The following is a 9,885-nucleotide window of genomic DNA, read 5'->3' as shown; positions in this document are numbered from 1 at the left end:
GCAGCCATATCCCATCTGTTATCCACTGCTCCTTCCCCTGAGCTGGGAGCCGAGGCAGCATGGGTCCCAGCGCCGCCTCCTGAGCCTCCCACCCCACTCCCAACAGCACAGGCCCCCGGGGGCTGCACTGGGACCTGGGTGTCAGTGCACCACTGACCACATGGAGAGGGCCCCTAGCGCCGTATGAAACCAAGGCAGTCTGACAAGGAAGCTCCCACTCGCTTCACACCCCTGGGACCCCAGAACGGCAGCAGCCCCCGCCGCGGGACAGAGACTGCCTGGCACAGATGTGACCACCCGCGGCTGCCCAATGGTGCCACCTGGGACTGATGCAGCCAGGTGGCTTCACCCAGTCTCGACTGAGCCCCAGCCAGTGATGGAGAATCCACCGTGCTCCTCGGGAAATCGGTTAATTCCTCCCACCATTAAAACCTGACGCCTTCTTCCCAGGCTGAATTGGTCCAGGTCAACTTCCAGGCAGTATTACAGACGGGGATAAAGTCACCCCTCCCCATTCTCTGTTCAGCTAAATAGACCGAGCCCTGGCGTCTCTCACTAACCCTTTGATCATTCTCGGGGGGCTTGCCTGACCCCTCCCCGCGGGATCCCCAGCCCCCCCTGAATGGTGGGCCGCCAAACGGGACAGATCGCGCCCGCCCTGCGTCCAATAACGGGGCAGAGGCCAGCAGGGGGAGCAGGGAAGGATGTTTTTATTCAGAACAAGGAGCCCGATACATCCAGAGGTGACTTAACTCCAGGCCGATCCTCGGGGGGGCTGTTCTAGGAGCCGCGGCTCTTGCAGCGGGGTGGTGGTTTTTAGGCTGTTTCCATGCTGGCCGGGGCACCCCCGGATTCCTGCTGTGGGGCAGAGCACAGGGCGGGGCTTATGGGGGGAGATCTGGAAGGGTCGGCCTGCCCCCCTAGCCAGGACGGTGGGGCACGGCGGGGTGAGAACGCTCAGACACTGGCGCGAGACCTTGAATCCCACCCCGAGTGTGATCGCCCCGCCCCAGGCCTGGCCCCGAGCCTGGCCCCACTGCGCTGCTGGGCGTTTCGGCTAGCAGCCTGGAAGGAAGGGCCATGGGTCCCAGCCCCAGGGGCCGCTCAGCCCCCTGGCTGTCATCTTGATTGGGATAACCAAAGGGGTTCGAGCGATTGCTGAGCCTCCCAGGGGACTTGGGCACCAGCAGGAGCCCAGAGCCAGGAAAGCAGCCAGCCAGCCAGGCCTTGCACCCCTCCAGCCAGCCAGCCGGTCCTCACACACCTCCAGCCAGCCAGTCCTTGCACACCTCCAGCCAGCCAGGCCTCGCACACCTCCAGTCAGCCAGCCAGTCCTCACACATCTTCAACCAGGCCTTGCACACCTCCAGCCAGCCAGTCAGTCCTCACACACCTCCAGCAAGCCAGGCCTCACACACGTCCAGGTAGCCCTCCCTCCCCCACACACCCCTCCATCCATACATCCTTCCCGTACACCCCTCTCTCTGCGTATCGGGGGTGTATTCTGTCCATGCGGCAATGTCCCGGTCACGGGGGTCTAGCACTGCAGACTCTGGTGGACAAGCTAGCCAAGCCCTGCCCCTTTGCACAGCACTGCGCCCTACCAGAGATTTCCCTTTGGCGCTACCATCCTCACCTGCTGGGCTTCCAGCTCGGCCGTCAGCCTGAACGAGACCAGAAATAACAGTTATAGTCAAACAACGGGAGCGCCTGCCCGGGCCCGTCTCCAGGGCATCCGAGCCCTTCACAGGGAGGAAGGGATATGGCACAAGGGCTATGGCAGGGTCCTTCCTCCCAGCAGAGAAATGCAGCCATCTCTGGAGGGGCACCAGCCGCGGCCCAGCAGAGCAGAGCAATCAGGACAGTGAGGAATCCCATAAGCCACTGGAGACACGGGGAGGGTGGAGAGAGGTGGAGTGCGCTCGACCCAGTTGGGACTGGGCCAGGCAAAGAAGGCCCAAAAAGTGCCAGGGGAGTTTCCTGGACAAACCAGTCGGGGCCTTGGACTGACTGTGATCCACAGCAAAGCAGCAGCTGCAGCGCCAAGCTCACAGAACCTGGGAGAGAACCCAGGAGTCCTGGCTCCCAGCCCACCCTGCACTCACCTCTTGAACTTCTGCTGCAATTCTGAGTGGCGGCGCGAAGCTGCCTCCAGATATTCGGTCGCTCTCTTGTTTTCCTGTTGGAACAGCTGCCTGGGGACAACAGAGGGCAGTGAACAGCCCAGACGCCTCGGTGATGGACAGCAACCCTCCCCAGCCAAGGCAGGCTGTGCTGGGAACGACTCTCTCTGCATCCCCTTGCCAAATGCTTCTCCCTGGCGGACCTCTGCCAGCGCTGTCCCAAGGCACTCTCTGCACTAGCCTAGATGGATGGTTTCATGGCAGCACCTAAGCTGCCCTCACTCCTCAAGGCAGGGATAGGACCCAGAAGTCCTTGCTCCCATCTGCTCCCGCTCTAACCACTAGAACCCACTCTCCTTCCCGAGCCAGGGATAGGACCCAGGAGTCCTGCTCGCAGTGTATCAATGCAGTACTGCTCCCCCGGTGGCGGGCACAGGGCTGGTGGCACTCAGCACTCACAGGGCACTGCTGGCCTCCTGGCTCTTCAGGAACATCCTTTCCTGGCTGGGAACTGCCTCTGCCTGGGGCAGGGAGTCCAGCTGCTTCTCGACCTGGGCCAGGTTGTCCTGGATCAGCTTGTCTAGGGCAAATGACAGACACAGCGTCACGGGGCAGCGTAACTTGGGTGCTGGGATCTCAGTGAGAACAGGTGGGGCCCAGCTCCTGGACTGAGACATGTCTGCAGAGACCAAGATCAGGGTCCCATCGTGCCGGACGCTGCCCAGACCCCGACCGAGATCAGGGCCCCATCATGCCAGGCACTGCCCTGATCCCGACCAAGATCAGGGCCCCGTCGTGCAAGGCGCTGCTCAGACCCCAACCAAGATCAGGGCCCTGTCATGCCGGGCGCTGCCCAGACCCCGACCAAGATCAGGGCCCCGTCGTGCCGGGCACTGCCCAGCCCAACCGAGATCAGGGCCCCGTCGTGCTGGGCGCTGCCCAAACCCCAACCAAGAGATGGTCCTTGCCCGCAAGCGTCTGCGCTCCAAGTAAACAAAACAGACCCGAGGGAGGATTATTCTGCCCATTTTACAGCTGGGAACTGAGGCCCAGAGAGATTCATCACCTTCGCTCAGCAAACGTTCCCTGCTCTCAGCCATGCTGCAGATCTCGGCAGCCAGCTTCTCCATGCTCTAGGAGGAGGGGGAGGGAATTCACCACAGAGCATGCTGCCATGGGGAGGAAGAAGCGTCCACGGCCTTCCCTCATGCTAACCCCCGTAGATGGGTCTTGTCCCAGACTGAAGCCTGGTCTCCGAGGGGAGACGCAGCTTGTACCAGCTAAAGAGCAGTGTCCCTGCCCCCGGAGGCCTTATATCAGGTCCCTCCCCGTAATGCTGCCACAGCGCAACACCGTGGACATCCTTGGCTTCTGCTAGCATCGAGTGTCCTCAACCCCTGTCCTGGCTCCCATCCCCTGCCCTCCCCCAGATCCCACTCCCCTCCCAGAGCCGGGGCAAGAACTCAGGAGTCCTGGCTCCCAGCCCCCCTCAAAGCCAGGTAGAGAACCCAGGAATCCCGGCTCCCAGTCAGACTCCCTGCTCTAACCCAATCCCTCCCACACGTGCCCATGTCCCCTCCCAGTAGGGTTGTGTCCCACAATCTGTCCCTAGGGGGCCGTTCCCCACCCCACGCACCCTGGAACAGCACAGGGGACCCCAATGGCTCTTACGTGGCACTCCTGGAGGGTCTTGTGCTTCTCCATCAGCTCGTCCAGCTGCTGCTCAAATTCCAGCCTGGAAACAACACAGGGTGAGGGGCTGCCATGGGGCAGAGAGTTTTGCGCACAACAGAAATACTCACAGGCACGCACAGCAGGGTTCATCCCCTCCAGCAGGGGCAGCAGGGACACACACACACACACACACAGCAGGCTGGTCCCTCCAGCAGGGGGCAGCAGAGACACACACAGAGTGTGTTACATACAGTGCAGTACCTATATGTCCCTGCTGCCCCCTGCTGGAGGACATGAGCCCTGCGTGTGTGTGTGTGTGTGTGTGTGTGTGCGCGCGTGCACGTGTGTGTGTGCGCCTGCTGGAGGGGCTGAGCACTGTGTGTGTGTCACTGCCGTCCCCAGTTGCAGGGGATGAGCCCTGCTCGGTGGGTGTGGGTGTGTCCCCCTGCTGCGGGGGATGAGCCCTGCTCTCTGTGAGTGTGTTTGTGTGTCTGTGTCCCTGCTGCACCCCGCAGGAGGAGATGAGCTCTGCTCTGTGTGTGTGTGTGTGTGTGTGTGTGTGTGTGTGTGTGTGAGAGAGAGAGACACTAAGGGCTGAATTCACCCCCCCAGAGTGACTCTCCTCCCTCTGGTGAGCAGGCGCTGGCAAGCGAGGGCCTATGGCAAAGCCGGGACTGACTAGGCCGAGCACTGTCACCTCTGCACTATGGGCCTGGCAGCTGGTTAATTATTTGTCGTTAGTTTCCTGGACAGAACAGGAACGCGCCCAGGGTGTGGAACCCGAGGCAGAGGCTCAGGCTGCAGGAGGGAGCCCGTTCGGCGGGATGCCACCATTGCACACCTAGGCCAGGCGGCTAGTGGACACACTGGGGTGTGCAACCCTGGCCTCTCTCGGAGCACTTTCCCATGGCTCGGCCCGGCTGGCACACAAGGGGCTGCCCCTAGGATGGACGCCCCAGACCCTCTAAGGGGTTTACTTTGAGGATCGGGCTGGCGTAGAGCTCACGGAGAGAGGGAGCATCTAGACTCGGGGCAGCGGGATATCCCAGAATGCACTGCCCGCTCCTGCTCATGGCCCGTGGTGACTGAGGAGGAGTGTAGGTGCGCCTGTGGGGTGCTGTGGATGACACGTGCCCATCTCCAGGAGTGTGTTGGAGCGGCAGCAACTCCCGCTTACAGAGCTGGGCGGTTCAGTCCGCTGCAGGGGGGCGGGAGCCAGTACCTCTGTTTCCTCTGCTTCAGCTTCTCCTCCTGGATCTTTGCCGTCAGCTCCTCGATGCTCTGCTTCCGATCCTGGGACAGCGTCTGCTGCCTGCCCGGGGCGAACAAGAGCGGCCCAGCCTGGTGAACCCGGGCGGCCTGACTCCCAGATGAGGGCACGAGACTCTTCGCCCGCGGGGGATCCCAAGACACTTTCCCCAGGTGAATCTATCCACCCCCCGCAAGCGGGCAGAGAAGCAGAAGCACCTGGCCCAGTATCAGGCCATGACATGAATAGAACCCAGGTGTCCTGGCTCCCAGCCTCCTCCTCCCCTGCTCTAACCACTAGACCCCACTCCCCTCCCAGAGTTGGGGACAGAACCAAGGAGTCCTTCTCTCTCTCTATGGTTCTCTGTGTCTCTCAGTCTCCGTCTATATCCCCATACATACCCCTCCATCTGTCCATCCCTCCCTCCTGCCCCAACCCCTGCCCTATCCCCCTCTCACCTCTGGGCCTCAACCTCCGCCTCCTGGCAGCGGAGCTGCAGGGTCCGCAGGACCTCTGGAAGGGACACGCATGTTAGTGAGGGGACACGGCTCCCAGAGAGACACAACGTGCTGATCCCTGCTGGGGCCACCCCACTCCCCATGGGGTGCTTGCTCTGGCCTGCCCTTGGGCAGCTCCCACTGACCTGGGGAGGCACACAGAGCCCCTGGCAGGGGCAGACTGGGGGATCCTGGTATGAGAGGATGGGGAATGGGGGGGGCACAGAGGCCCTGAGATGGGGGGAGATCGGGGGACCCTAGTGTGAGGGAGGGGGAATGGGGGGCACACAGAAGGCCTTGGATGGGGAGAGATCAGGGGACCCTAGTGTGATGGGAGGGGGAATGGGGGGCACACAGAGGCCCTGGGATGCGGGGGGAATCGGGGTACCTGGTGTGAGGGAGGGGTCACAGGGGGCACACAACGCCCCTGGGGGCACACAGCAACCCTGGCAGGGGAGAGAATGAGCAGAGAGGCAGGAAGTCTCTGAAATAGAGGGGACTGGCATGGGGGCCCACAGGGAGTCTGGGGGGCAGATTGTGGTTAAGGCTGGATCCCGGGCTGTATGCAGGTTAACGCCTGTGTGACCCGCTGGTAATGGTAATGCCTGTCTCGTCTCGAGTCCTTCTCATCAGTGGATCTCAAAGTGCGGGACCAAAGTGGTCAGTGCCTTTATCCCGGCTGTCCAGCCGTCCTCGTGTCACTCCGCCGAGTTGCTAAAGGCCTGCTCTCACCTTGCTTCTGGCTGCAGATTTCCTCCAGGTTCGACTTCTCCTTGTTCACTGCAAAAGAGTGTGGGGGGAGAAACAACCAGGCTGGGGGCCCATATCCTCTGGGTTCGGAGTTGTGTCTCACTGGCACTAGGGGGTGGGTCCAGCCCCCCACAGCATGCAGCTGGGTAGTGAAGGGGCCTGCTGCCAGAGAGCTCAGAAGACGCCGTGGCCCAAATCCTTAAAGGTATTAGGTGCCACGGGGAGTTAGGCACCGTTGAGAATCTGGGTCAAAGGACCTGAGGTGCAATGTGAGCCGCAGGGAGCGGTGCTGGGTGGGGGGTGACTTACGCTCCTCCAGCTCTGCCTGCAGTTCCTCGCTGCGCGCCTGACCATCATGCAGATCCTGGCTCAGAGCCTGCTTAGCTAAGGAGAGACCAAACGGGTTAGGGGTGAGGGTGTGGGGAGAGAGAGAGAGGGATGTCTAAGGGGCTGGAGCAGTGGTGTGAGGTGGGATGGATGGATAGATAGATAGATGGAGAGGTGTGTATGGGGATGGATGGGGTGGTGTGGGGTTGGAGGGAGGGAGGGAGAGGTCAATATGGGGTTGGATAATGGGGGGGTGTACAGGGATGGAAGGAGGGAATGGTCGGCATGGGGATGGATAGTGGGGTGTGTGTATGGAGGTGGATGGAGGGTGGGAGGAAGGGAGGGAGGGGTCAATACAGGGATGGATAGTGGGGGGTGTATAGGATGGATGGGGTGGGGTTGGAGGGAAAGAGGGAAGGATCAGTATGGGGTTGGATAGTGGAGGGGGATGGATGCGGGGCTGTGGGGTTGGAGGGGTCAAGATGGGGATGGATAGTGGGGTGTATGTATGGGGATGGATGGAGGGAAGGGTCAGTACAGAGATGGATAATGGGGGGTGTATGGGGATGGATGGGGTGGGGTTGGAGGGAGGGAGGGAAGGGTCAGTATGGGGTTGGATAGTGGGGGGGATGGATGCAGGGCTGTGGGGTTGGAGGGAGGGGTCAATATGGGGATGGATAGTGGGGTGTGTGTATGGGGAGGGAGGGAGGGAGGGAGGGGTCAGTACAGGGATGGATAGTGGGGGGTGTATGGGGATGGATGGGGTGAGATGGGGTTGGAGGGAGGGAGGGAAGAGTCAGTATGGGGTTGGATAGTGGGGGGTGGGGTGGGGATGGATGCGGGGCTGTGGGGTTGGAGGGAGGGGTCAGTACAGGGATGGATAGTGGGGTGTGTGTATGGGGAGGGAGGGAGGGGTCAGAGCGGGGATGGATAGTGGGGTGTGTGTACAGGGATGGAGGGAGGGAGGGGTCAGTACAGGGATGGATAGTGGGGTGTGTATGGGGATGGATGGGGTGAGATGGGGTTGGAGGAGGGAGGGAATGGGGTGAGATGGGGTTGGAGGGAGGGAGGGAAGAGTCAGTATGGGGTTGGATAGTGGGGGGTGGGGTGGGGATGGATGCGGGGCTGTGGGGTTGGAGGGGGGGTCAGTACAGGGATGGATAGTGGGGTGTGTGTATGGGGAGGGAGGGGTCAGTATGGGGATGGATAGTGGGGTGTTTATGGGGATGGATGGGGGGAGGGAGGGAGAGGTCAGTATGGGCTTAGAGAGCTATAGGAAGATAGGTATACATGGGGATGGATGGATTATATAGATCCCTGCATTACCAAGGGCTTGAGTCTGATTTCAGCAGCACTGGGTGAAATCCACAGTCTCTGCTCTGAATCCATGGGCTCGTTTACACACCACTTTCAAAGCCGCAGAAGCTAAACCGGAGAACGGCCTCAGCTCCTGGGTCGGCGTGTCCCTCGGCGGGGGCAGCAGCATGGCTCTGGGGGTGAAGTGTGTGTCCCCATGTAAACAGGCTCTCAGTGAGAGCAGGATCTAGCTCCTGTGGGCAGGTAGAGAGGAGCTGACATTGGGGGGCCCAGTAGCAGGCTGGCACGGCAGTAAGGGGTGCTGGGGGAGCGGGCTGCAGCCCAGTGTGCTCCGTAACAGGAGGGGACGACCCCCTGCCTTCCCTGCCCCTCACCTCGCTGCAGTCTGCTGATCCTTCCTACCAGGTCGTCCATTCGGGGCTCCAGGGTCCCTGCTGCAGAGGGAAGGGGAAAGAGAAGGATACGCCCGGTTGTGTTCCTAACACGCGTCCTTCACCCTATGCTTTTTTGAGTGTGTCTGGGCGGGAGGGGTAATTTCTCCCTTCACTTAACTGGGGGGGGGGGGAACTGAGGCACGGATAAGTGACACAGAGAGTCACTGGTAGAGCCTGGAAAAGGACACAAGAGACCTCTTTCACAGATTACAGTTCTGACAGCTAGACCCCACTCTCCCCCCCGAGCCAGGGAAAGAACCCAGGAGTCCTGGCTCCCAGCCCCACCACTCTAACTCCTAGATCCCACTCCCCCCAAGCCAAGGATAAAGTCCTGGCTCCCAGCCCCACAAGCTCTAACCCCTAGATCCCACTTCCGTCCCAGAGCTGGGGAGAGAACCCAGGAGTCCTGGCTCCCAAATACCATCCTGCAGTTGTTTCACCAGCAATAGCAGCTCCTCTGCCTTGGGTGCAAAGTCGCTGGGAACTGGGAAGAGGAAAAAAAAAACAAAGGAATTGCTTTGTTGTACAAAAGATTCAGCTCAAGCTTGTAACTGGGCTTTCTAGGGGGATTTATCCACCCCACGGCGTGCAGTAGAAGGACGCTGTGGGGTTGCCATGGATTTATCCGGCCCATGACATGAGGGAGAAGGGCACTGTGGGATTGCCATGGCGAGAGGGAGAAGGCATTTTGGGATTGCCACCCCATGGTGTGAGGGAGCAGGGCACTGTGGGATCGCTGCCTCATGGCATGAGCAAGCAGGGCACTGAGATCGCCCCCGCCCCTTGGCGTGAGCGAGCAGGGCACTGTGGGATCGCCCCCCACCTTGGCATGAGCAAGCAGGGCACTGTGGGATTGGCCTCCCCACCTTGGCGTGAGAGAGAAGGGCACTGTGGGATCACTCCGCTGGTAGTATGAAGGAGTGGGGAGTTGTGGGATTGTCCCCCACTTGGCATGAGCGAGCAGGGCACTGTGGGATCGCCCCCCACCTTGGCATGAGCAAGCAGGGCACTGTGGGATTGGCCTCCCCACCTTGGCGTGAGAGAGAAGGGCACTGTGGGATCACTCCGCTGGTAGTATGAAGGAGTGGGGAGTTGTGGGATTGTCCCCCACTTGGCATGAGCGAGCAGGGCATTGTGGGATCACTCCGCTGGTAGCATGAGGGAGCGGGGAGTTGTGGGATCGCCCCCCCTTGGCGTGAGCGAGCAGCAGGGCACTGTGGGATCGCTCCCCCTTGGCGTGAGCGAGCAGCAGGGCACTGTGGGATCGCTCCGCTGGTGGCGTGAGGGATCTGGGAGTTGTGGGATCGCCCCCCCCTTGGGGTGAGCGAGAGCATTGTGGGATCACCCTTCTGGAAGGGCATCGTGGGATTGGCCGTGATTTGTCCACCCCATGAGGGCCATTCCCCCCCTGCCCCATCTTCCTCTCACCCTGTTTACTCCCCTCCATGGCCCTATGTGCCCAGAGAGGTGTGAGGAGGGGGGGGCCTTAACACAGGCGCCTATTCACACCCCCC

The 9,885-nt window shown here is 61.2% G+C and overlaps 1 protein-coding gene across 1 annotated transcript; it reads right to left on the bottom strand.

Annotated features, from left to right (window-relative positions):
- Positions 1 to 757: 757 nt before the first annotated feature.
- Positions 758 to 9,116, bottom strand: LOC141976394 (synaptonemal complex central element protein 1-like). Its single transcript, XM_074937380.1, is given in 13 exon segments — positions 758 to 858; positions 1,637 to 1,664; positions 2,106 to 2,195; positions 2,583 to 2,703; positions 3,190 to 3,256; positions 3,795 to 3,858; positions 5,020 to 5,109; positions 5,505 to 5,559; positions 6,276 to 6,323; positions 6,603 to 6,677; positions 8,312 to 8,371; positions 8,793 to 8,876; positions 8,879 to 9,116. Coding segments are annotated over 13 exon segments (1,062 nt in total). The 3' UTR covers positions 758 to 816.
- Between the last annotated feature and the right edge of the window lie 769 nt (positions 9,117 to 9,885).

Source organism: Natator depressus, chromosome 23, assembly GCF_965152275.1.
Source record: "Natator depressus isolate rNatDep1 chromosome 23, rNatDep2.hap1, whole genome shotgun sequence".
In the NCBI taxonomy this organism is placed as follows: Eukaryota; Metazoa; Chordata; order Testudines; family Cheloniidae; genus Natator; species Natator depressus.
The sequence above is the reverse complement of the archived record's forward strand: the minus strand, read 5'-3'. Positions and strand labels throughout refer to the sequence as shown.